This window comes from Oenanthe melanoleuca, chromosome 1 (genome assembly GCF_029582105.1).
Source record: "Oenanthe melanoleuca isolate GR-GAL-2019-014 chromosome 1, OMel1.0, whole genome shotgun sequence".
NCBI lineage: Eukaryota > Metazoa > Chordata > Aves > Passeriformes > Muscicapidae > Oenanthe > Oenanthe melanoleuca.
This window is the reverse complement of record NC_079333.1, coordinates 89,060,592-89,088,561: the sequence shown is the minus strand read 5'-3', so window position 1 is coordinate 89,088,561 and position 27,970 is coordinate 89,060,592. Positions and strand designations below refer to the sequence as shown.

At 39.1% G+C, this 27,970-nt stretch overlaps 1 protein-coding gene across 1 annotated transcript in view; it reads left to right on the top strand.

Moving 5' to 3' along the window:
* Window positions 1–27,970, top strand: part of MYO16 (myosin XVI) — a 358,267-nt gene that overhangs the window by 81,251 nt on the left and 249,046 nt on the right. The window contains 1 exon segment of the mRNA XM_056502322.1: window positions 11,417–11,680. Within this exon segment, the coding sequence (XP_056358297.1) occupies window positions 11,455–11,680 (226 nt within the window). The 5' untranslated portion in view covers window positions 11,417–11,454.

Here is a 27,970-nt window from a genome sequence, read left to right as displayed (position 1 = left end):
TGTTAACAACAGTCTTAGTTTTTCACTGACTATTGTGGTAAGTACCTTTGTAACAAAACTTTTACGTTATACTGTGATGGCAGGAATAATTTTCCAGTACATCTCTTCCAATGCACTTGCTTCCCTTCTCTCTATCCTATATCTGGAAGTGTGGGCTAGAGATCCATGTATTATATCTCCATTTAATGCACAGTAAGGAAATAACTTAATTGTCACTTCATAAGTCATTGTATTGCAGTTAAATAAAAATAACTACGTCTGTGCAAGGACTAGAAAGGAGTTATTTTTTTCAGGAAAATTTCTCATCTATTCCTCCTTCTCTTTATTGTCATTTGGCAAGCCCAGCTCTTCATTCTCATTCTGCCTTCTGATTTGGAGCTTCTTGAGTGTTACTTGCTCTTGATGTGATTTACAGCAATTTAGATTATTCAAATGTGACCAAATATTCTGATGCTATTTCCTCACAGGCTTTACAAGTGACAAGCATTAATTAGTATATTATTCTAACAAATATACATTGCTTGCTTCTGAAAATGCCAAATAAAAAGTGACATAAATTCACAGATCCAGAAGTTACAAGGGTTAGCAAACAGCCAATTTGTTTTCTGTTCTAAGATGTCTGTATATAGTTATATATTTAAAATGTGTTAGTGCAGTCAGTGTTAATCAGATGACTGTTGTTTTCTGATTGCTTTAAACTCTCTCTTCAGGTCCTGATATAGAAGCTTGGACTATTTCTTAAAAAAATAAAAATTAGCTGCTTTATCATTAAGCTTTGGAAAACACATATGCATATTTTGCTTTGATCTGTCTAAGGAAACAAAGTCTTTGTGACTATGTTACTTGTGTGTGTACATCTTGTAGTTTTTCTCCCCATGATAATTTCCAAACCCATTCCCCAGTTGCAGGAAAATGTTTCAAAACCAGGTTAATCATTACATGGTTTATTCAATCAAGTGAGTACTACATAGCCCAGTAGTGTTGTACAACTTGTGTGTATTTCTTTATGGTTAGAAATTATAATTTGGCTTTTCTGCTATATGGATGTCAGGTTTTGCTTACAAGCCATTATCTCTTGTCATACAAGGTACTGAGTAATCTCAAGTACCTTGCAAGGAAATTTAAGCATGCTGCAAGTTTCTTATTTTTGGTGTGCTGGTTTCAGCTGGGGTAGAGTTAATTTTTGTCACAGTGTCTAGTACAGGGCTCTGTTTTGGATTTGTGTTGAACACAAGGCTGATAATATACAGGTGTTTCTGAGCAGGGCTAACACAGAGCCAAGGCCTTTTCTGCTTTTCATACAACCATGGTGGGTAGGAAGGTGTTGGTCCATGGGAGCCTGGGAGGAGACACAGCCAGGACAGGTGACCCCAGATGACCAGAGGAATATTCCAGACCACAGGACCTCATGCTCATAACAGAAAGTAGAGAGGAAGAAGAAGGAAGGGCCTGCATTTGGAGTGATGCTGTTTGTCTTTGTAATAACCATTATATGTGATGGGGTCTTGCTCTCCTGGAGATGGTTGAACACCTGCCCAACCATGGGAAGCAGTGAATTAATTTCTTTTTACTTTGCTTGTGTGTGCAGCTGTAGCTTTCCCAGTTAAACTGTATTTCAGCCCATGAGTTCTCTTGTACCCTTCCTATTCTCTCCCCAGCTCTGCTGGTGGGGGAGTGACTGAGCAGCTGTGTGGGGTCTGGGGGCTGGAATCAAACCACAGTGCTTGGGTGAAAAGCAGTGCCATGCTCACTTTTCACCACTTGCCTTGCTGCAAGCAAAAGAAAGATTAGGTGGTGGTGGGACAAGCTTCAGAGGATGTGTCTACACTTCATAAACCATGAAGGAAAGGCATTGACTGCTGATGTTCTGCTGTATTGTTATTTGGCTCGTTGGATCATTTTTTGAAGTGTCTGTTCTAGTCCTCTGTATGGCAAAGGCTGTGGATGGTATCTAGAGACCCCTCCCAATAGACTGGGCAGATGAAACACCACCAAACTGTGTGTTCTATGCCCTGTGCAGCCTTTCATCTATTTCAAAAGGCTCTGTAGCCTCAAATACTGTTCCCTGCCTAAGTACATTCTCCTGCTGCTTACTAGAACATATATATACACACCTTTGGGTTTATGCTGTAAAATACCTTTCTCCTATGTTGCAGTGCAGTCTTCACTTCAGACACTGAAATTTAGAAGCTACAAAAAAGATAATTATATCCTAGAGCACAAGAGCACAGCAAAATCAAAGGGGAACTAGGACAATATTCTGTACTGTCTAGATGTGTTTAATTTGTTCTGCATGTACTTTCACTAGTGATCATGAGCTAGTATATAACATTTAACTGACAAGCTTTTTTTTTTCCTTCCTTTTTTTTTTTTTTTTTTTTTTTTTTTTTTTTTTTTTTTTTTTTTTGTTTGTTTGGTTGGTTTTGTTTTGTTTTGTTGTTTTTTTTTTAGATCAGGGAATACTCATATCCTAAGTTTTCTTGCTGATTGCTCAAAAGACTTACTTAAATTCCAAAAGAGCAGTGTTTCAACTGTTTCAACCTATTGTCTGAATACTCATTATTAAAAATTGCTACAATAAAGCCCTGAATTCACCTTGAGCACAGACTTTCATCTCCAAAAAGCCTATCTGATATATTCGGTATATTCTATGAGATTAATGGGATAATGTGTTTTACTCATATCATAGACTGTGCAGTCTTTCTGGTTGGAAACTCCTGTGCTCCAGAGCAGACAATGGTGTCTTAGTTTGTTTCACAAAAGGTTCTGATGTTTGCAGGTGAAATGACTTTAAGTGTGCTGTGGTTTGTGGGAATCCAGACTGCATCTTTGTCTCATCCTTCAAGGGAGTACAGAATGGTAATGGCAGTAGAGAGGAGATGGAGATAGCAGCTTTACCCAAAATAATCTGTATGAGCCTGACCCAGATCACGTATGTTCATTTTTCTTGCATTCCTGTAGTTTCTGGATGTGATCCACAGATGAGGACTACTGCTCTGGGACATACAGACATCTATTCAGACCATTCATACTTTTGAATTCCCTGTACATCAAAAACAGACAAAAGAAAATGACTCTTTTGTGTTTCTGAAAAATGAGAAGAAGCCCATACATATGTATTTGAAACCTGTTTTTTATTACACTGAAGGCTAATGCACAGGCAAGCAGTTTGGCTGCATTTGTTGAATAAGCTGGCACACAGTTAATGAATTTTACCTAGAACATAAAATCTCCATATGTCACAGACTGCTACATGGCATAAATCACAAATGACAGTGCAGAACCCTCTGTTATATTTAATTAGGTATTATTCAGACTCTCTTCTATCACTACAATGGCAAGATCCCAAACTGGTTGATTCTTTGATTTAAATATAATAAATTTTTAGAAAATGCCAGTGTAACTTCACTGAATTGCTGATAGATAGATAATAGAGTCTGTTAGGAAGCCTGTAGGGTTGATAAATAGCATCTGATAAATAACTTTTCCTTGGTATCAAGCTGGAAATTGATTGCAGCTCCTACTTACCAGTCTAGTCACATCGAAAGGCTCTTGAAGAACAGCATACAGGAGTAGGGTTTTATCAGAGGGTGGCTGCTTGAATGTGCTCAGGATTGCTCTTCAGCAGAAACAGAATTGGGTGTTAAGCAGAAATTGAGGAAGCTTTGTGTATCAGGTCATTTAAGAGCCCTGACTTACTAATTACATCTAAAAAGAAGCTCAGTGGAGCCAAGAATAGGAGAAGCTCATCAGCTCCTTTACAGCAATGTGATTTATTCTCAGAGGACTTGGAATTAATTGAATACTTTACATTCTTTACAAGGTAAATAGTTTACATTTATGCTGCTCCCTCATGATTATCTACTTTTGGGGTGGGAAGGGGAACCAAGAAAAAAGAAAAAGGATGAACTCCATTGCTGCAGTGAGCACATCCCTACTGACCTGATGGAAGTGTTTCAGCTGTGGAAGTCAGGCTGAGTGGTTGCAAGCACCACACTTCACTCACAGCTTAATAAAAGTAATGGAGAGGCTGTTCAAATGGTAAGTAATTTTCCCTATGCTGAATAAAGGATTTTCAAATCCAACTATTTTGATGCTTGCCTTAATGTTTCAATTTTCAAGCTAGCCTTTCCTGTGGCTGTTCTTAGCCACATTTCATTTGGAAACTGTAAGATCAGTAGAAAATACATAATAACTTCTGATTTCTGAAGAGAGCGCCTGTAAAAAATGCACTGATCTGTGGTTCTGGCACAGTGACTTCAGTTATGCTGCAGTATTTATATCACTGATTTCATATGGAATTAATCTCAACTTCATAAACACTAATTAATTTTTATTTATAATTCAACATAATACATTTAAATAATATGCATTGTTGGTAGAATAAAAGCCTCCTGTATAATAATGTCATTAGGTGTAACAGCAAAGTGCGTTACTGAAAGGGCCAGTGCTTTAATTTCTAGCCTGACTTCTGTGAGCAAACAAGGAGTGCACATTAATGTAGTTTTTTGAACTGGATGGAGCTGCACTGAATTACACCATCCATGTATCTGAATCTGTAGGTGCACACCTTTCCCACATATCTTTGTTAGTACTGTGGTTGTGGTTAGCTAACCAGCTTTGTGTTGAACAGTAGTACTGTCTTTAATTTGTTGAATGAATGATAATCCATTTAAGCATTTATTGAAAGTCATTGAAATTTTGAAATATTTTATCTTTCTGCAATTCAGGACAATTTCTGTTATCTAAATTAGAATGTAGATGATTAATTGCAGTTGTGAAAATGTCAAATCTTTAGCCAGAATGGACCAAGACAGGGACTAAGTGTCAGAGGGCCCAAACTAAACAGAGTATATATTTCTGAGGGTTTTTTACCCTTTTTCCTTTAGTGAGATTAAACTGCTTAAAGACTATTGTTTTGGTAGCAGTGTCAAGTAGATACCTTCTCAGAATCTCAGATTACCATTTTTCCAGGTACCTTAAATCCTCTACATTTTGTTTCAATGCTATAAAGTCCATAGTCTCTCAAATACCCAGAACTTTATTCATTGTTTAAAATATCGAAAAAATAAGAATCTTTGCATAAATAAAGATAAGCATGTTTCTTTTTATATTGAAATTTGTAATTTTAAGCATTATGCTCCATCATTCCATATCACCTTATTTGAGAGGCTTGCTGCATTAAGCAATGTCAACAGTTTGATTGTGTGCTTGCCTTTAATGGAAAGTTATATACAATGTCAAAATACAGGGAGGTGTACATGTATGTAAACATTCAATTTTACTGTCTGGAAATGCCTCCTGACCTGTGAGCCAGATTAGACAGGGACACAATCACCCCCATGTAATGTGAATTACCACCTGAGCTGCATTTTTTAGGATGACTACTCTCCCAATTTAAATGTCACACTGAAGTTAGTAGACATAAAACCATAAGAAGCAGTAGAAGGGAAAGCTGTATCCATATGGTTTCTGAAAAAAAGGTATGGCAAAAATGTCCCTGCATACTGTAAAGTTACTTGAACTCAAATCATCTGCAGATGATGGAAGAACATTTCTGTAACAATCACATTCTTCCTCACTGTTTATGTCCCATCACCCTTCCTGTGCTCTTCATTTTGTTCAGGAGCTAGTGCTTGTAATGTCACAAAATATTTCTTCTCTCATCTTCACAGTGAGAATCAGTGACAATTCAAAGCAAACCATTCCTCTTTACTCAGAAATCTCTTGTTTGTACAGGCAGGATCAAAACTGTAATTTGTCTTGTGATGCAGATGTCACACTCTTCAATTGTGAGTAAATTGCTACAATTCTATGAACATGCTGTTTTAAAGCAACGATTCTTCTCTTTCTTGTGGTTCATGGTGGACCCAGTCAATGAAGCAGCCCTTCACTAGCATTTCATTGAAACTTTTTTTTCCCTGCTGATTCATGTGGAAACGACTTTCCTTTACTAATTAGTAATCAATATAATATGGTAAAAATTTCTCTGGTTTTGATATTTCAATGATCTGTAGAGGTTTCTATATTGTGGGCTTATACAGAAGAGGCAGACCTTAAAACTATATGCTTCCTGGCAGTCATATTTAATCTAGTAATTTTTGTCCATAACATCCCATTAAATAAATAATAACCTGGTAAACCCTGCCAGCTTTTTCATGGCTGACGCTGCCAATGTGTTCCCCGGTGCAGTCTACCATGACCATCACAGTGACCTTATCAAGTCCCTGCACATTAGTGTAATTTGTCATGCACTGAGGCAAGAACAGCATGAAATAATCTTCAAATCTGATATCTTATGTCATGAGATATAAACTCTCAAGCAAATGGAAATTTAGAAGGCAACCTTTTTCCCTACCCACAAACCTTTACCATCCTGCCTCCTGACTAGCACACTCAAAAACAGTTCTGTTTTGGATCGTGTTTTCCATCTATCTTCAGCTGTTGAATGGGGATCATAGTGTGTTCTTGTACCAAATCAGTGTGGCAGTCTGTGCCAGTTTTCTCATAAATAAGGATGGAAAGGATGGACAGACCTGCTGCACATGTTACCTTTTCAGGAGGCTTTAATAGCTTTTCTTTGGAGGCTGTGGCTGAGTTGTCATTCTCTAAGCAGTAACTGTTTACATCTGCCTAATGAAGTTGTGGATTTTAGCAGCTATTTTTTCCTGGAGGGTTTCTTTACAGCTGAAGCTGTTGCTGCTGTTGGCAGTACTCACTTAGGATAGAGTAGTTGGCATACTTCAAATAGGAGAGCTTAATCCTGGGGATTGGTTTACCAGAAACTTTGGGCAGTTCAAGAGCTTAAGTGCATATCTTCATGCCTGAGACTCACTAACCCTGTACCTCAGTACAGGCTGGGAACTGGCTGACCTGAGCTGCAATCCTGCTAAAGAGTGTGCAGGAGTTACAGGGGACACAGAGTTGAATGGAAGCCAGCTGTGTGCTAATGGTAAATCAGGCAAACCACATAGGGGGTATGTTCAGAGGAGTTTGGCCAGCAGATTGAGGGAACTCACTGTCTGCTGCTGCTTGGGGCTGCTGAAGATGCACCTGCAAATATATGGTCTTGGTCCCACCAGTCTAAGACTGACATTGGGCAATAGAATGAGAGCAATGGGAGGTAACCAGGACAGCTAACAGAAATGACAAAGCTGAAGTCTTCTCAGTGGTGACAATAGTAACAAGGAGTAATGGCCATCAAAAGAACTCAAGGCACTTTGATAGAAATCAGTGCAGCACTTAAACAGTTTACCCAGGCAAGTTGTAGAATCCATTAATGGAGGGTTTAAAGACTGGTAGACAAGACAAAGTTATCTGATCCAGTGTTAGTGAATTATGCTTCATTACCCCATGCTAAACCATCCACAGAATTTCCTCTAGAAGCTTGTCTATAACCATCCTGTGTCTGAGTTGAGCTCTCTCGAGGTGTGAAAGAAGCTCTGTCTCTTATGCCATCATCAGTTCCCCTGCTGAGCAGGACTACAGAGCAGAGCACTGCCTGGTTCTAAAACTGGGACTCAGTGGTGCATTCTTAGAGATGAGCACCTGAAAGATTGATTCAGGGAATTTGTCTTGTTTGCATTTATACCATGTTTCATAATCCATGCTTAATCTAACGAGGTTGCTAACCTGCAGCTGTTACACCCACAGTCAGGTACTGATCTCATCTGAGTTGTATCAGGTTCCAGATGTGCTGAGAAAAGAAATTCCATCTTCAGTTCTTTAATTCTCAGCTGAGACCAGTGCCCAAATGTATCAGGAGTCCTTTTCTCATTGCTTTGACTCTGGCCACATGCTGGGAGCTGCTATGTGAGACCAGTTGTGGCAGTCAAGCCTGTTCCTCATAGAGCAAATAGACAAAGACTCATACAAGCTGAAAGTCATCCCAGTGGAGAGGCAGAGGGCACTAAGCCAGGAACATCCTTCCTGAAACTGGAATCTGCCTGTGAGAGCATCTTTGCTGTTCTGTGTTTGGCCAAGACACTGATTTGTTTGATTTCTTGCCTTGGATGAGGAGAGCAGTGTGATGGCAAAGATGTGCCACAGCTAGCATCAGTCTCACTTGTGATACAGCAGCAAACACTGCCAGTTCCTCCTGAGAACAGAGACTGCACTTCAGTTAAGCTGAGGAAAAGCAAAGATACCATTAAAGTATTTGGTTAGCAAACAGTGCAGATTTACAGCTATGACTAGGACAGCAGCACAATTCTCAGCCTCAGATGAGTATTCAGAATATAAACATCAAGTTCATTTGCAGCCTGTTGGAGCTCAAGTGCATGGCTGATTGTTTTTCCCTTCATAAAGGAGAAGGAATGAGCAGTGCAGGGGTGGGCTCCCAGCTGCAGGCAAACACAGCAAGCTGATATTCACTGTGACATGAGCCTTGCTGGCAGGCATTATAGCCACATTAGGGTATAAGCTTAGGGAATTACAAGCCAAAAGGCCTGTGTAGGCTAAGGCTTGGCTGCTGAAATATTTTATACACAGCAGAACAATTCTAATAGAGATTTGAAGTTTGCTTATTCTGCAGTCCTACTTTGAGAAAAAGAAGATGCAGTTGCAAACTACCTCAGGCTGAGGAGGATGGTCTGAATGAAGCTCTGCTATGGGATTGAATGTCTGAGCACTGGGATTGAGGCCAGAATAAAGTTAGATTTTCTGCAGTGTTACAGAATTACCCTTTCATTTCCTTGTGTCTTCCAACAAGGAAATGAAAGAAATGAAACATATAATTTTTGCTATGAAATGAAACATATCATTTAAGGTCAAGTGGAAAATTTTTATACAGCAGGAGTTGTTGGCATTGACATGCAAGAACAAAGGGTTTGTGTTTTGCCTTAACACAAGCCAATACTTGTTTCCAGTTTTTAGTGTGGCAACTCATTTTCTTCTAACTAGAAGGGCATGCTAAGAAAGGAACAGAAATTATAGGGAGAGACTAGCCTGTGTTAAAAGTGATTGACTGAATTGAATTTGACCTATAGAATTGTATTCTGTGTCTGCTTCTGTCATAGAGTTTCCCAGCAAGACACCCTGGCCACTTTTTGGATAAATGTATCTTCCTCAATTTTGGGAAGTATGGTTTGAGACCATGGGTTGTAATTTATAGTGAATACATATAATATTTAATGTAATATATTATATACACATATATATTATGTGTATTATATATTATAATATATAATTATATAATATAGAATATTTGTATTATCTGCAATTTATGAAATAATATACAAATAATTTAGCAAATAAATATATGATGCTATACATAGAATTTATAGAGTGATTGGCACGCAGACCTAAGACTATAATTTTATATTTTATTATGGAATTGTGCTACCTTAAAAGCAAACCAAAACATGTTAAAAAAGAACACAAAATTCTTGAATGGGACACCCTAAACTGTGAGTGATTTAAAAAGAAAATAATGGTTTTTCACTTCCTTTGTAGAGAATGCAGATAAGAATACTCTGTTGTCTTTTTTAAATGAAAATAAATATATATTTGGATGCTTTTATGTGCTATAATGACATGAGCTTTACAAAATCCTGTCAGGAGGTTGTTAATTATGCCTTCAGAGCAGGGTTTGAATATTGAATGGTATTCAGTAGATTAAACGTGTCAATCCACAGGGAGGAAACAAAGTGGTCATTTAGTCAGCACTACTCAGGTGTGCCCTCAATGAGATAGGGATCCCTTGATGATGTAACTCCACAAAATAAGTAGTCAAAAGCTGTTCATTAAGTTGTAGAGTAATGCTAATTTTGGTATTTCTTAACTACCCAAGGTAAATTGAGTCTGTGTTTCCTTTAAGAGGTCTTACTTCAAACTATGGAGAGAAAACATCCTTCATCTGGGCTGCACTCAGTCCTCAGAAATTACAAATTGGAGCACCTAGCCCCCATATGAAGGAAATTCATATACATTAAGTAGAACATAAGAATAAGAATTGATGGGGTGGTCTGTAGCCACCACGTCAAAAGGCCTTAGTGCAGGATAGTGGGCACATTGTTGATAGAGGTGGATTCATATTCAAGGACTTGGGCAATAAAATTATCTGACAATCCATTAGCCTCCTTCTGTAACATAACAGTCCCTTGAAAAGTAAGTAGCAGTACTCAAGTCTCCTATGGTCTTGGCCTTTGCTCTCAGTGGAAGAGAGAACATACTTGAAAATAACAGTGTTATTGCAATGTCAGCAGAAATACCATATTTAATGGTAAAAACAAAAAAGGAATCTGGCTTAAAGGAAATGCTGTGAATATTAGGAATAACTGATTCAAAGACACATTTGTAATTGTTTCTGCATGAAGATTTTAGTATCTGATGGTTTCATTTGAAGGATCAATTTTAATGTCTCTAAACAATCAATTTTAAAAAATAGAAAAAAATTTTACACATGGTAGGAACCTGAAATGACTGATGTTTTTAAGAGGTAGTTATCTGAGTGCTCACTGCATGCTAATGAACTCATTCAAATTCACAGAATCACTGGGTTGGAAGAGACCTTCAAGATCATGCAGTCCAACCCATGTCCTAACACCTCAACTAAACCATGGCACCAAGTGCCACATCCAGTCTTTTTTAAAACATATCCAGGGATGGTGAATCCCCCACCTCCCCAGACAATTCCAGTACTTTTTCACTCTTTCCGTGAAAAACTTCTTCCTAATATCCAACCTAATTTTCCTTTGACACAGCTTGGGACTGCGTCATCTGGTTCTTTCGGTTGCTGCCTGGTGAAGGAGACCAAGCCCCACCTGGCTACAAACTCATTTCAGGGAGTTGTAGAGAGTGATCAGGTCACCCCTGAGTCTCCTTTTCTCCAGGCTGAACACCCCCAGCTCCCTTAGTCGTTCCTCACAGGGTTTGTGCTCCAAGCCCCTCACCAGCCTCGTTGCCTCTTCTGGACGTGCTCATGTCTCAATGTCCTCCCTGAACTGAGAGTTTGTGATATTATGATATGGTGGTTTTTCTTCTCACTGAATACAGGAATTTGCCAACCTAAAGCAAGATGAAAATGAATAAAAAAGGGGCATGGGCATCAAACTAGCATGAGCCTTTGTAGCAGTTTCTTGTTTGTAAGCAAATACTAGCCCACTTGAACTGTATTGAAATATTTAGGTATTTTGCCCATCTCACATTTGAACTTTCAGATTTCTTTCTATTCACATTTCTGCGCATGAACTGAGCCAGCTTCTTAAAAATGCATCAGTGATTTAATGGAATGAGTTATGTGTTATTTTCAAAAAGTAAATGATAATACATAGACTCTCTGTAGTTCTTGGTAGGTGGAGTAGGAGGAGCTTACATGACGGGCTCGCACGTGGTTAGAACAACAAAACAATCGGCGGTGGTATCATGGCACGTTTGAAAGCCAGATCTAAACTGGCTTGTGTTTAATTTCTTGCAGGCTGTTTCCAGCTATGTAACGTTTTTCGTACCCATGAGATGGAAATTGAGCAGTGCTTGCTGGAGTCCCTCCCCCTGGGCCAGCGGCAGCGGCTGGTCAGGCGCATGCGCTGTGACCAAATCAAGGCGTACTACGAACGGGAAAAGGCGCTCCAGAAACGGGAGGGCTACGGGAAGAAGCTGAAGCATGGAAAGAGTCAACGGGTCCGTTTTAATCTTGCTGATATGATACAGGATGCGATCATACGTCACGACGATAAAGAAGGTACATAATCACGTGCTGCGGCATTCTCCTTTGTACAGTAAAAGTTTCACAGGAAAAGTTTCTTGTTCTGCTCATCTGTCTTTATGTAACGTATAGAATATTAATCATAAAATGATCTTCTCAATTAAATGTGCAGGCACGTGTTGCATACAACACATTGCACTGAAATGAATAAGGTGTGGAGAGTAAACCTTCAGAAGCCTAATTAATTTATTTTGAGATTAATATGAACTAATGTATTTCAAAACAACTAAGGACTATGAGTCTATCATTATGCCTGGCCTCTTACATACCTACCTACATGAGACACAGAATTTAACACAAGTTACTCTTAAAATTAAGTTCTTGTTTCTAGCTAAAATTTGGAGTAAGGGTTGCTGTAGTTAGTGATATTGGCAAGAGAGCAAGGAGATGGTGTTGACACATAGTTACACCAGATAGAAGGTCATCTTTCTGCTTGTGAAATTATGTTTATATCCTTTTGAAATATGTAACCACACTTTAGGGCTCTGTTTTTAGTTTCCTGGCATTGTGTGAATCCCTGGTGCAGCTGATAGTAACCTGAGGAATTTGTAATGTACTCCTCAGAAGTGAACCAAACCTCGCAGTAAGATTCTCCCAACTTTTAGAAGCCCCCAGAAATCCCCACACTGTTGTGTAGTAGGGAGGGATATGAGGAAAAAACTGATGCAATGTTGTTGGCAACTCCTTTGCAAACAGAGTTTACGTCAGTTCTTTGTAATTGCATTAACGTAAAAAGGGGAGACTCTGAGACAGGTAGACATCATGCAAAGAGCTTGACAAATTTCTCCTAATTTTATCAGTTTGATCAGGTATGCCTTTTTTACTCACTCCTAAATCCTCAGTTTATTGTGCTTTTGCTCTATCATTGCTTATCACTCAGGTATAGTCCTACACATTTGGACCTTTACAAGAAATGAATCAGAAAGCTCTTCTTTTCAAGTGAGTGCACAGGGCATCATTTATAACTAAATTATAAATAAAATTCACAACCTTTCATTCCACTCTCCTAGTATGTGCAGGAATTATAAACAAAGATCATCCTCCAGGTTCCCAAAGCTCCAAATTTCTTTAAAAATCAAGCAGAATATTAGGTATGACTTATAACATTCTGTAAAAGTCAGATACTCGAGGCTGTTTTTGACATTCACACTGAAGAAATGTAGGTTGATTATTGCAGTGGTAGTAGGTCTTCAGCAGCGTTTTGTGTTGCCTATACTTGGCCTTGAGCTGCACCTGAGTCAGAATACAAAGTTCAGCAAGTGCTGAGACTGAATAATGTAAGCAGAAAGGGAAGATATCTCAGGCAGAGGAAAGTACAATGGAGGAAAACCGGGGATGTTGAAACAGATAAAACAGGTCCCCAGAAGCAAGCAGTTCAAATAGCCCACAGATAACATAGTCCTGAATTTGTTGCCTGTGGTTCTTTCCTTGGACTATGAAAATGTGTGATGTCTTTAGGCAGCTTGGGGACCTGCAAGTGCTTGTCCTTTGTGTTTTTAGCCAAATGTTCCCAGAGCCTGTTTGCTTTGGGGTGAAAAATGCTATATTGAGAATTATGATTAAAAATAAACGACAAAACAATGACAACAGCAACAACAAAGTTTAAACTCACAGACATGAAAGCTGCTTTCCTACTATTGTTGCTGAGTGGAACATCCAGCCAGAACTGCAGCCAGTGAATATACCTGTATTAGAATTTCTGTTCAAATTAGGCATACTCTTTTGTAATAAATACCACATTTATTTACAGTGTTTGGTCATGTTTTATGGAGTATGTAACATAAATTCCTTTCAGGCAAAACTGTACTGGAAGATGTGGTCTGGAAGTACAGCTAGTGCCCCAAAACAGTAGTGAGCTTTCAGTCCATAAAGCTCAGCTAGACAGAGCCTGAAGTAATCCCATGGAAGTAGTGGGGTATAGCTGGGGAAATTGGGATTTTGCTACAACCTGTTTCTCTTGTCTGTTTCATCAAATTTTACAATGTCCTCAGCAATCAACAGCATTGGATAGGTGTAAAAGACAGCTAAGAAAGGTGTTTTGCAGTTCTGTGAGTGAAATGCAAAAAGTCATAGTATAGAAAGTGGAAAGAGGGTACAACAGTGGGATAGAAGGAGTTTTCCAAGTGAAGTCCAGGGGTTCAGTTTTTCTGAAGTATCATAAATAGGCTGTTAGACTGACAGCACATTTTGAAGCAGTGATTTGTAGTTCTGGTTTGGTACACAAGATAAATTGGATACCATAAATATATATAGGAAGATTAATTTATAATGTGGCTGGTTCACAGAACCATTTCAGTCTGGTCAGAATTTCAGTCTTACAAATTCATTGTCTATGTTATTCATGAAAAATGTAATATGTCTTCTCCAAAATTACTATAGCAGCTGCTACTGGGCACAAAATGCATTGCTGTTATTACATGCTAACAGGAGTGACCATTAGTTTGCTCTAAAATTAATTTTAGAATGGACTTTGAGAAATTTTTATTAGTGACCTGCTTTGTCTCAAATGTATAAATGAAATATATGCTCATTTGATTTCTTGATAGGTTTAAAATTAGTGAAATGATGTATCTTTGCTCTTTTTTATTAACTATATATTTTTACTATTCATAACTGTTCTTAAGTATTTTATCTGACTCAGGGAGATTGAAGGGAAATCCTCCTCTGTCTCCTTGCAGCATCCTGTAGTTTCTGTTTCAAAGCAATGTATTTTTACTGCTGTTGATGGGCCACATTCACCCACACTACTAGCAGTGAGCATTTTGGGAGATTGTGCAACTATTATTCTCAGTGTTGACATGTATAGAAGCAGAAGCTGATGAATAAATGAGTTCACTGTTTTCTGACACTGATTTTGTACATCTTTACTGCTGGCAAGGGGATACCTCTAGTTAATTTTCCTTTAAATACTATATATTTTTCTTCTTTGAGATAAATCCCTAATAAGAATGGACAGCAGGAAATTTGTCTTGCTGACATCAGTCATATAAATGTACTGCAAAATGGGAGATGTAGCCAAGCTGGCTTCTGCATCCCATTCCTTCCCACTGTGAACTGGGCATGCTTGCCCCTACATGTGGCATTATCATGTGGACTCAGGTCTTTTCTGAAACATGCACAAGTCATACATTGGTATTTCCTGAGCCTGCACATCAGCTGAGACTCCTCTACAAGCAATTAAGAAATGAACCAAGCACTCAGGAAATAAACTGATGGAGTCTCAGTCTGAGTTTCTGCTTCAAATACAAGGTAGTCAAACAGATCCTTAGTATTTGGGCCTCTGGAGAATAAGGGATATGCATCCTTCCTGAGGCAAAGGTGCAGTTATTGGCACTGACAGCTCTGGGAAGCAGGGGCTGCTTTGAAAGATGTGATTTTTGGAACGTGACCTGATAGATAAGCTTGCTACAATGAAAACAGTAGCTAATAGTGAACATGGCAGTCCTCTACCTGAAATCTAACATGGGGGAAACTAAAGGACTGGTTTTAGTTTTTGTCATCTTCTGTTATATTCTGTAACCCATCTTCTCAGTCATCCTGCAGAATTACTCAAGATGTATTATTGTCAGAAGATCTTTGTACGTAGTAAGTATCTTTTGTTGTAAAATCTGAGTTGTAATGCAGCCATGATGTGTACCATGCAGTCTGTGGGCTGGCAGGTGGTGCTGGGTCAGGGTACAAAGTACAGAGAGCCATCAAATGCAGTCTGGAGACAAAGGACTCCTGTGAAAATCAGCATTACAAAAGGGAAATGCAGATTCCCTAAACCTATTTAAAGCCCATTTCATCCTTCTGATGAGCAATATGCTGATTCTGTGGCAGCATTGTGATTCTAAACAGCAGCAATACCAGGGTGAGTGTTAGCATAATGCCAGTCTCTACTCATGATTCTTTGTCCTTTTGTAGTGACTGACTCCCTGTTTTAGCCAGTCCTCCTCAGTTCTCCCAGAGCTGCTTACTAGCCCTGCAGAGGTGCCAGTGTGACTTTGCCTTTAGAGATAGAATGCTGGTTTATGGTGGCTGGGGACAGCCTTACTCTCCCTTCTCTCATCAGGGTATGCCAGAAAAAGGTGATTTAAAAAGAAGATGATACCAATACTCTACTTTTCATGCAGTGTTCACTGCCAGGACAGGTCTCCTGGGGCTGCCCCAGAGCAGTTTCATAGTGCAGGAAAGAAAACAGAAATCCTGTCTCACTTCCCTTCCTGTGATGCCAGTATTGCTAGCTGTTTGAAAGATGTAATATTATTGTGAGATTGGTAGTATCATGATATTTGAAAGGGTTAGAATAATCAATATAATGGAAGGGTTTAGTATTGTTAGTTATTTCAATGAGCACTGTATAATTTGTGATGCTATGATAAATTTCCGTTATATTAATTAAAAGAGTGTGCAAGTGAGCATAAAAGGGGGTACAGGTGGGGCTGGTGCTGAACTATAATTTACATCTGAACAACTCGGGGCTATAGAGAGGGCTCAGGGGAGGGGAAACAAAATCTATTCAGAAGAAGAATGTATCATTAACTTAAGGTGGCAGATGAGTTGACCATTAGCTTTCATTAGGAGAATGTATCAGAGATGTTATTATAATCCTTCCTATTTGTGGAAAAAATATAGAAACAATATGAAACAGAAGACTGAGGCTGAAACTGAGCTGAAATAAACCAAGGTGTTTTTTTTATTATTTCCTTGCATTGTTTTCAAATCTACTAACTGACTTCTTATTTTTGCATCTTATTACATTAGGCTTGGTTATGCTTTACTGTCCTTTTTCCAGTAGAAACAGCTTGGTTGGTTGCATACAAGATGTTCTGTAAAACAGTGGGTTGCACTGACTGTGCCTGGCAGACATCTCAGGACTAATTTACTGATCCTCAACAATCAGTTTTAACATTGCCAGCAGTCTTTTGGAAAAGCTGGAAGAGGCAGGGTGTGGGCAGTAGTGACAGGTTGGTGAGTGCAAGGCTCCATTATGTGAAACCTGTTGTTAGGCAATAATGTGTAACATAGACTCTTCTCATCTTTATAAATAAGAAGAGTGGGAAAATATTCAGGTAGCCTGTGTGCTGTTGGGATTCTGACTTTCAGACTACCTTTTAAGATGTTTGATGATACCTCATCTTCTCAGACTGATTGCAGGCAGCTTTTCTGATTTTTATGTGTTGCATGTTCTGGGATGCATGGTGAGAAAGCAAGGCTGCGAGCTTGGCAGTGCCTGGTTTTTAAACTTCACCAAACCCTTGGATGAGGATTGCATTTTTGTGTGCCAGAAATTCAGAGGCATCTTTGCTACTAGAAGAGGCTGAAAGATAAAAGCATGTATTTACTAAAGACAGAGAATTTTAGTAACAGAAGAGTTTTACAGAAATACAAAGTAATAAAATGCATTATTGTGCTTAATGCTTAGGAAAGAGGTGAAAAACAGGTGTAACATTAAATCTCTCAAGTTAGGTCCTTATCATTAAGGCAGAGTTTCCTTAAATTGGGCAAAAACATCTCCATTTTGAGTTTAATAAAAGGGTGATTCTGGAAAAGAGAAGGATATTCGTGTGAAAGTGCAGATTTATCTTCTGTGCCATCATGGATTAGCATAATCCACTCTTGTTTGCTTCCACCTTTAAAAATCTTCCTTTTTTCTTATGATTAATATTTAATATCACCTTCTTTCATTCCATTCTCCTCCCAAAGGTACTTTAATTAGCATTTCTTTTGTGTATTGGATGTTGCAGCTACAGCCTTCTGAAGAGGCAGGGCTAAAATAATAAAAAATGATTATAAATTATAATAAGGAAAATGAAAAGCCTGAGTTATTTATATTATATATATGTGTGTGTGTATATATACACACACACACACTTTTTATACAGTTATTATACTAAAGGCATAAAGGCCAGGAATATAAACATAGTTGGTGAATTAGAATTTAGTTGTGTAATCTGAATAACTTTCCCCGGTATTCCATGCACTCTTGATTTTACACTCTGTTGGTAATCTCACTTTTACCATTTTTTCCAGCTCTGAGAAGTAAAAAATGACAAATAGTTGTAGTGTGTTTATCATGCACAGGTAACCTTAATGACAAAAGAAGATTTAAAAAAAAATAAATAAACCTTGGGTCAAAAACCTGAATAAATAGGAAATGAGACAACACCAATCAGTAAGGTCCTGCATAGTGACGTCATGAAGAGGGAACTCCTCCCCAAAAATCAATTTAATCTAATTTCAGTTTGAGGAATTTAAAACTTGGAATGGTCAATAACATTCAGAACAGAGCTATAATGTATTGCATACTCTTTATTACCTTATTGTAGCATGCTCAGTCCTTTTTTATATTGCTTTGTTTCAGGATTGTTCTAGCATTATTTAATATATTTTAATTTCAGATTATTATTTACTCTCGTTCTAAACTTCATTAAAGCCTATTTTTCATCTTTCTGGGGAAGCAAATGGAATTCATTATGCATGTAATAATAGGCAGACTTCCCCACACAGAGCTGTTTTGGATTTTACAGTGTTTCCCTTGAATCAGAGGAGAAAAAATGTATATTAATCTAAAAGGGACTATTTTCAAATCTTGGTTTGCTGGGAACTATTGCAGAAGAAATCACAACACACATGTATGATAACTTACACAGTTTAATATTTGTTGTGCAATCCTAAAGAGACATGAACACTAGACACTGAGTAGTGAAGTCAAGAGCCTAATCAGAGCATATGAAATTAATGAAGTACACAAAAATTGTGTGAATTGGGGCTTTTGGGAAGAAAGAAAACTATATAATGTAAATGAATGCTTTCAGAAGACAAATTCATGCATTCTGGACTGGGAATCATGTCTGTAACTTTGGACACTAATGCAGCTGACTGTCCAACATGGTGCTGGTGATTTAATCTGTCCTGTGTATAGGAAAATGAAGCATCAATCAACCATCCCAGTCCACCAATTGGTGAAGAAGGTTTTCCAAAGGTCCAGAAGGTAGAGACATTTCAAACCAGGGCAAGGCAAGGCTTCAATCCTGTAGATTCAGCATGGTTGTTAACTTTCTTTGGCTCCATATAAGCTGAATTCAGAAACACAGGGCATCTTTTTGTTATGATGCAGGGAAACATAATGCCTTTAGTTATTGGGTAACAGATGTTTAGTAATTAAAGCAGCCCATTTCAAAAGCAATCATAAAATCACAGGGAGATGAAATTTGAATACATCTGAATTCCTGCAGGATTCCATATGTGCTTTTTGTCCATGTGTTTACATTTTTAGTAATGTGGTGAAGCTGAGAACTGAATATTAAATGATTTGTTGTTGACAAAAATATGTATGACTGCTAATATACAACACTTACTTAATTGGAAAAAGTAAGACTCACAGAAAAAGTTATGACATGTCAAAAAGTGAAGAATAGACTTGAGGGTGTAGATTTAATCTGTTGTTTGTTCTCCATGTGGACTGTCTAACTCAGGAGTGCTTCTGCTCCATGACTACTTTTCTCTCAGCTGTGAAATTTTCCCAGTTTGTTTCAGCTGCAGTTTTTTGTCTCTGCATATGCCCAGAACTACTTTGGTTTGAACAGCTATCCTCTGCCTGTACCAAGTGGGGAAATAAAGAAAAAGCATCCCTGTATTTTGGGTCCCCCTCAGTAGGGAGAGTCACACCAAGCGTAATTTGTCTGTCTGTTGATCAAATGGAGTTATGTCCTCCTTCTCTCTGCAAAAACTGGGCTTGGAGCTGTGAGCCACCCATTTCTGCTAGCCCACAGGTTTTGCCTGTGGGTTGCTTTGAGAGCCATTTTTTGTCTGTGCATTTCTCTGTCCCACTGACTCTTCTGTCCCCTTTTGTCCACACACCTCAAGTATCTCAAGCAGTGTCCAGCCTGGCATGGCTTTTTCCCAGGGAAGGACCTGAGAGGCAAATTGGATCTAGCTGGTCTTGCTTACATTACAGTAAACTGTAGAATTGGAAGAGTAGAAGAGAGCTTGTGGGCTGAGATGTAGACAGTTTAATAGGGAAAGCAAATGCCACACACACAAGCAGTGAAAAACAAGGAATGAATTCACTGTTTCCTACACTCAGGCAGGTGTTCAGCCTTCTCCAGGGGAGGAGAGCCTCATCAGATGTAATGGTGACTTGTGAAGACAAATTCCAACATGCTAAATATGCACCCTTCTTCCCCCCTTTTTATACACTGAGCATGATGTCCTCTGGTCTGGAACATCCCTTTGGTCAGTTGGGGGTCACCTGTCCTGGCTGTGTCTCCTCCCAACCTCCCATGCACCAACAACTTCCTACCCACCACAGCTGTACAAAAAGCAGAAAAGGCCTTGGCTCTGTGTTAGCCCTGCTCAGCAATAACAAAAACATCTCTATATTGTTTACCCTGTGTTCAGCACAAATCCAAAACATGGTCCCCTACGAACCACAGTGAAGAAAATTAACTCCACCCCAGCTGAAACCAGCACAGCATGCTCCAGCATTCAAGTATGAAGAAACACAAGGACTAATCACTCACAAATTCACTGTCATGCCAATAAAGGTTCGTTAAGCCATTAGCAACCTACAAATTGGCACCTGGCATTCTTCCTATTCATTTGAAAGGGGATCCACAGTGGGATGCAAGACTCTAAATTGGCAGCAATCAGAAGCCTATTCTCTCTGTGAAAGATTGTATCCACTGAGTAGCAGGTACTGCTGACATTCTCTGGTTATTGTTATAAGTCACTGATTAAAAAAATTGCTGTAACATCAGAAGATACTAGTCTATTCTTATGAAATAAAAAGAGAACAAGAGTAGACTATTTTCTATGCAATTTGCTTTTGATATCGTCTCCAGTGTAATTATTGTGCTTTGTATTGATTTCCAATAATATTTCAGTAAAAAGGGGAAAATTTTCAGTATCTTTCAATATCACTTACTTTAAAATGTTTTCATTGCAATCACAAATTGCACTATGATAGAAATTTAGATTGAGGAACTACAAAAATCAGTACAGAAAAACCTTTTTTGTTTTTTATGAGCAAACCTTTACAGCAATAATACAGTTCTTTACAAAAATGAACTTAAATAAGTCCTTAAAAATATTTTCAATTTTTAAATTCAACTTAAGAAGCATTTTTCTACTTGGGCATACTCAAATTGCTGCACTGGAACATAAAATAAAATAGAATACCTAAGCAAAAGACTGGGTGGAGACCTTATTCTGATATGTTGCAACCTGCAGACTTTATTTTATGACTATCAAATTAGTTGCCAGTTTGAGAAGAACATTCCTTCAAAATTTCTAAAGCATGGAGTTTGACTGGAGGTTTTATGGAGTGAGATGACTAAGTGGAATATCTTTTTCTAGAACCATTTAAGTCATAGCTAAATGAATATAATCAGAGCAGCTAAATGCAGAAAATAATTCTTTAAATGGCTGAGTCCTATCTCTTTAGGGTTTTATTCTGCTGTTTTTGAATAAGAGTATGTACCACATTGTGCACCTGGGATGGGGCAACCCTGGGTATACAAACAGAGTGGGGAGGGAGAGGCTGGAGAGCACAGAAAGGGACCTGGGGGTCCTGGTCATTGACAAGTTGAACATGAGCCAGGAGAGCCAACCCTGTCCTGGGGGCATCAGGCACAGCATGGCCAGCTGGGCAAGGGAGGGGATTGTCCTGCTCTGCTCTGAGCTGGGGCAGCCTCACCTCCAGGGCTGGGGGCAGCTCTGGGGGACACAATATATAAAAGATATTGAACTATTAGAGAGTGTCCAGAGGAGGGCAACAAAGATGGTAAAGGGCCTTGAGGATGTGAGATGCTACATAGTGATTCATGTCAGTATACTCAATATAAACAAGAATACTAAATCCAAAGTAAAGCATGGACATGAGACACAGGAAAATCTAATGATTTATTATATTTTTTAAAATCACTTTGCTGTAAATTGTTAGGGGTTTTTTTTTGTTTTTTGTTTTTTTATTATTTTGTTGCTATAATTATGAATTGTATCCACTTTTATGTATAAGGAAAATACAAGCTTGTTCGGACATGAGCAGCATGTCCCTGCTGTTACCTGCTTGCTAGCAGCGTAGCCTGAGAACATGTTCGAGCCTTGTCCAGACCTGGTGGGGGCTTGTGGCCACTGCTGCTTGAGTGCTAGCCAACATGTTTGGGTTTGTTCAGACTTGTACCCTAGCACAGTGGGCATGTCACAGCCCACCAAGAAGCAGCCTATAAAAGATACAGTGACCAAAGGTGAGATGGACGAGTTGGCAGAGCACAGACCCCCCACGTCCCCAGTGCTGCGTTGCCTGCTCATTATCAGCTAACTAATAAATTGCCTGATTGGTTGACCCAATTGTGGTGAGTAATTTATAACAAGAGGAAGCTGTGTGGGCTGAGGTCACTTGGTCTGTTCAGCCTGGAGGAGGCTGAGGGAGACCTCACTGCAGGTACAGCTTCTGGTGAGGGGGAGAGGAGGGGCAGGCACTGCTCTGGTGGTGACAGGATCTGAGGAAATGGCCTGAAGTTGTGTTAGGGGAGGTTCAGGTTGGATATCAGGAAATTATTTTTCACCCATAGCATAGTTGGGCATGGAGCAGGATCCCCAGGGAAGGGCTCACAGCATCAGCGTGGCAGATTTCAAGAAGCATTTCAACAATGCTCTCAGGTGTATGGTGTGACTTTCGGGGTGTCCTGTGCACGGCCTGGAGTTGGACTCGATGTTCCTCATGCTCCAACTCAGCAAATTTTATGTTTCCTTTTGTCTGAATCCTAGTACCTTTCCCAGTAAAAACACAAATATATCAGAGAATGAAACAGATTTATTTATATAGTGCCTAATGGTTTCTCTTCCTAACTAGAAATTCAAAACACAAAGTACATATACTGCTTATTATTTCAGTCATCTTTCTTTCTGAGACATGAGTTGTAGGATTCTTCTCAGTGCACTATCATTTTAACTCAGTCTGCAAGCTGTTAAAACCTTTTGCACCTCAAATTGACAGTGAACAAACTCTACAGCTGTGCTAGAAATTAGTAGAAAGCTTATAAGGCAGAATGTATAGAAAACTGATTCTTCTCAATTATCATTAATTGCAGCCTTTATAGTAATAGGTTGTTACAGTGGAGGAATTGAATGTTTCAAGGATACAGTCAATAAGTCTAAGGGAATGGCTAATTTAGCTTGTGTTTCTGTGTGAATTACATCCAATAATGGAGGTGGAAATGTGAGTGTTTAAGGTGAAATTCACAATATTTCTGAATATCCTGTTTTTGAACAAGGGTTTTAAGCATATGCAAAAGTTTCAAGGTAGAATTCAGTCAGCCTGGAACCACATACTGCTTTCTTAATGTTTCTTTCTTATGACTCTCTACTACAATGCTGTGTAAACTTGACCTTCAAGGAGCACAGTCATTTTACAGGATAGTGAGATGTTTAGAGGAGGTTATTTCTCACACCACACACTTTTTAGGGTTCTGATTACATTTGGGCTCAGAAGACAAACATGACAGCTGTAACAGTAAGTCCTTGAGTCAGGGTTGGTGCTCCATATTTTAGCAATCTCGACTACTGCTGACATAAAATGGTAGTTTTTTCTAGACTTCCACATTTACCCATTGACAGTACAGAAAATATGCATTGAAGTGTTCTTAAAGCTGGAAGTATCTGTGTGAAATTGGAAGTGCTGGTTTGTTTCTTAGTCTACTACAAGGTCATACTATAGAGAGTACCAACTATCAAACCTTTTAATAATGGTAATCTGAACTTCACTGCCTTCTCAGATCCTGTACAGGGTGAGGGTTAGAACTCTTTTGCTTTCAGGCTTCTCCCTAAAAATCCTATGGATCATGTATTTAGATTTATACAAGTTGAACAGAAAAGAACAGATGTAAAGTCTGAATATATATAGTTCTACTGATGCTTCCTTATCTCTTAACTTTGGCACTTCTAGTGAGGAGTTCTCTCTGACTTCTCCCCAGATTTATGTATCAGCTACCTGTCAGATATATTGTCTGAGCAAATGAGAACATGTGGCATTGGATATCACTGGGAAAGTTTGATCCTCTGTAGTTGTAGCTCATCACTGCAGCCCACACCTACCCTGTGGCTCTATGTTAACCTGGAGTCGTTGGTATGACTCAGAATTGAGAGCTCCTCTTCTGTCAGGTGATGTTGGTTGCTCCTTTCCCTTGCTGACATCAAGATTGAATTCACAGAGTTAAAAGATCAGTCTGTCTAGAAAGACCTCAGAAGGTCCAATGGTCCAATATCATACTGACTTTGTAGAGGAATGAGATGACTTGGATATTGAACCAAGGCAGCTCTTATTATTGAGTGCAAGAGAAGACTAAAAAGGCAGAGAAATTCCTATTGAGAGCAACTGATAATTCTTCTTCAAAGCCAAATTAAACCATCAGCTTTTGTGTCAGACTTTTTTCTTCCCATAAATTATAGAACAGAAGTGATTATACCAGGTACTGTGTGAGTGTAATTTTGTCTTCTGCATGCTGGTCTGTAACTCCAGTTCACACTGTGACAACCCATACCTGTCAAAAATGAAGTAAAAAGTAAATACAGCAAAATTTGCCTTGTGTTGGTTGTTCCAGCTTTGGCATAATAATTTTGCTATTCTATTGGCTGACTGATATCAGAGAAGAGGAGGCAGAGGGTCTGTCATACATCACATCCTATGTTCCCCAGATCCTCAAATGCTTCGCTGGTAACCCCATGTAGGTTCACTTTACATTAGATTGATATGTAGATTTAGCTTTCTAAGCTAAAGTGATGTTGAATGCAGAACTGTTTGTTCTTCAAGTTTCTCTCTTTGGTTGCACATTTCTTTCAGGTGAACTGTTACAAATCTGTCATTTCAGTCCCCTGTGCACCTGTATGGTTTTTTGCATTTCATACTGAACTTTGAAATCAAATGAAGTCTACATTGCTGCAGTCTTCAGCTGCCCAAGTCTGACAGCCTTATCTCAAAACAGATACATGGAGGTGTTTTCCTTTGCTTGTTTTGAGGTGTTTTAAATGTCAGTCACAGTTTTAAAGTTTGTTAGCTCTTTCCTTCCGTGCTGGCTTTATACACATGGTCTGTTGTTCTTGGGGTGATAATGTGTTCGCTGCTTATTTTCCAACTGTTTTTTGTTGTTGGCATATTGGTAGTGGTAGTTATTGCTGTAACTGGTGTGGAAAAATGAAGGTGCTAGCCAGAATGCACTGGAGTTGGAAGCCTCCAGAAAGAGGTGTAGGATGTGAGTGAGTGGGAGCAGGATGATTTCCAGGAGACTGAGCTTGTGCAGTCAGAGCAGCCCTGACTGGAAGAGATTGTCTCCTGAGAGCAATTTGCTCTCCTTGCTGGACCTCCAGTCCACCCATCAGTTATCAGGGAGACTAATAACGATTCCAGAATGTATTAAAACAAATTTAGTTAAAACAGGACCCTTATTAGTGTTATTAGGACACTTAACAGCTGTTCTTTTGGTTGCACCTTTGTTGTAGTCACTACTGACAGAAGATTCCTAGTCTGCACAAAGAATACCCAGCAGGCAAGTGTGAAAGTCAGTATTTGGGCCCCCTTGTCCGAAATTAACAAGGACTAAAAAGGCTGTTGTGTTACATTGTGAAATTATTGTGACAAGTTTACCCTTGGTCAAGCGTGAAAGAATTCCTTGCAGATTGGGAGTTTGGGAGCCAACATGTGAGAGAAGTTCTAGTTATAACTGTCAGACCCTTCATATCATGGAAAGAGGTGAAAATTAGAAAAGACTGAAGAAGACTTGAACATCAGTGGGTATAACCTGCTTGAAATACTTTTAGGGAAAATATAATTAATTTCAAGAATGCAGCAATTCAGCTAAATCAAATTCTGGAAAACAAGCGGTGAGAAATGAAAACATCTTTGAGCTAGGTGCACAGGCATAATTATTTTCTTTGAAGACTTGTGGCAGAAGTCTTTCACCTAACCAATATGTGAAGATATTAATATCTATTTTATGTAATGCACAGGTTAATAGAAGACTTGGTAACCAGCATGTTGCAACCAATGCAGTAAGTGCTAAATAGAACTGTAAGGTAACACTTGATGAGTTTACCCAAACTGAAGCATTCATGCAGCATGCATGCTTTTTATATTCATGTTTATATGGAAGACCCATGACATGAACCCCATATGCTGCTTTCCTGCAGTGATCATGACCATACAGTACAGATAATCTCTCCAGACCTCTGGTACCAGTTTCTCAGTCACAAATCCTTAGCAGGAGGAGCTTCTCACTTTCTCTGCAGAGGCTCAGATTTATGGATGTGGTGATTCCATCTCTGAGTTGACAAAGAAAGCAAATCCTATTCCATCACCTTCAGTAGGAAGTGCCATTCTGTTCATATGTGCAAGGAGTCATAAGTATTTTCAAACCTCATGAATTGTGTTAGGAAAAGAAAAAGAAATTGAGAGGTGAGGGTGTGCATTGTGAAGTAGAAAAGAGCCACTAAGAAGTTTAATATGTTATTCTTGGTTGGTTTTGGCAAGCTGTGAAAGATTGTGACTGAATGCTGATATTGTTGAAAAATGTGTGACAGGAATACACCAAAATCCAATTTCTCTCTATCTTAAAACTCTATAAAAGTGAAGAGGGGGTTGGTTTCATTTTTGTGTGTGGGGTTTCTCCATGGCTCTTCACATCACTTGACCACCTCTGGGATGTCTGACAGAGGATGCAGGTATCAGTAGTCTGAAGTGTGCTGACAATTCAGAGTTTACCATACAGCAGGATGTGTCTCAACCAGAAAGTGTTTCACAGCACGCCAGTTTTAATGTGCTGTAAAATTGCATACATAGATAAATAGGATTTTAGCCAGAAGAACTTCATTATGTGGACATTCAAAGTGCCAAGGTAGAGCAGCAGAGACTTGACCCTAATCCTGTGAAACCTATGGACGAGTGGAAGGGACTGTAAATACTTCTGGAGGTGTTAGTTTGTTCAAAATTAATTAAATACAGGTAAATGCTGTAAGGGCACCATGAGGGCCAGCTGCTTCTAGCTGCCACCCCAGGACAGCTGGACAGGTGTGGCAGCCAGGGCCTGTCCCACTGCCCCAGCTGGATGTTATTTCAATGCTATATTCTCTAACTCAGAACATTTCATTCATGATTTTATGATGCTGTTCCTACCACTATTTTAACTGCAGGCTCTTTGTATCAGATTTAGCAATTGTGTGGCTGCAGAGTAAGTCACTTTAGCAATCTGATCCAAAAGAAAGTGCACCACCCACTAGAATCAGCAGCTAAATTCTGTCATCTCTGAACCAATTCACCCTCCTGTTGTACAGCTGCTGAGGCTGATGCAGAGAAAGAAAGAAAACATGTGGGTGTCTTGGAAACACTGACTGGATTTTACTAGTTCTCTAAGGATACTTCTAATATCAAATGACACTTTAAAAAGTGTGTTTCTAACACAGTTTAAAGCTAAGCTAAAATTGAGGCTGCTGTTGCTTGCTCTCCTTTCTGTCTGGCTCTGCTTCTGTCTCACCCTTTTGTCCTCCCATCTTTATGCTCATTTTGGAATGAGGCAGGGAGATGAACCATCTGGAAACTGCCTTTCATAAGGTTGGTTTTCAGCTGGTTTAGCTCTCCATCCCAGCTCATGGCAGCTTGACATGTGGCACTGCTGTGCAAAGATGAGGGCAGGAGTGTGTGAATGAATGCAGGAGCAAGAGGGAAGCAGCTCTGGTTTAGACAATGCAAACTGTCACAGATCACACACTGTGAAAGGTGGTGCCTGAGCCACAGTATGTCAAGTGATGAGATGTTCCTGTAGCTACACATTTTCTTCATGGTTTTGGTCACTCATGCCACACACACAAAGATTTTAGATAAATGCATGGATCAGTAATGCCCCTAGTTTGTTCTATACTGCCTGGTTTCAGTTTGCTGCTTTGTGCACTGCACACCCTGGGAATTCCAGGAGACACACAGGAACTAACAGCCAGTGGTCTACAGCTGGTAATTGGTACCATTTAGCAGCTGCTGAGCAGGATAGTATCTGTTATCCTTGCAGATCTCTAATACAAATTGTAATGAGTTGCTTACAAGGCTTCTTAGCCAGCTGGCATAAACTTGCTCTGCATGTTGAGGGAGTTAAAGAGGGACTGACTCTTGCTTTGTAAGGAATATAAGTCAGCAGTAATTTGATTTATGCCCATTAAGTAATGTTGGCATAGGATCAACATAAATGTTGGTGAAACAGAGGGGGTGTACAGTCTGTTCAGATGAAAATTTGTGTTGTA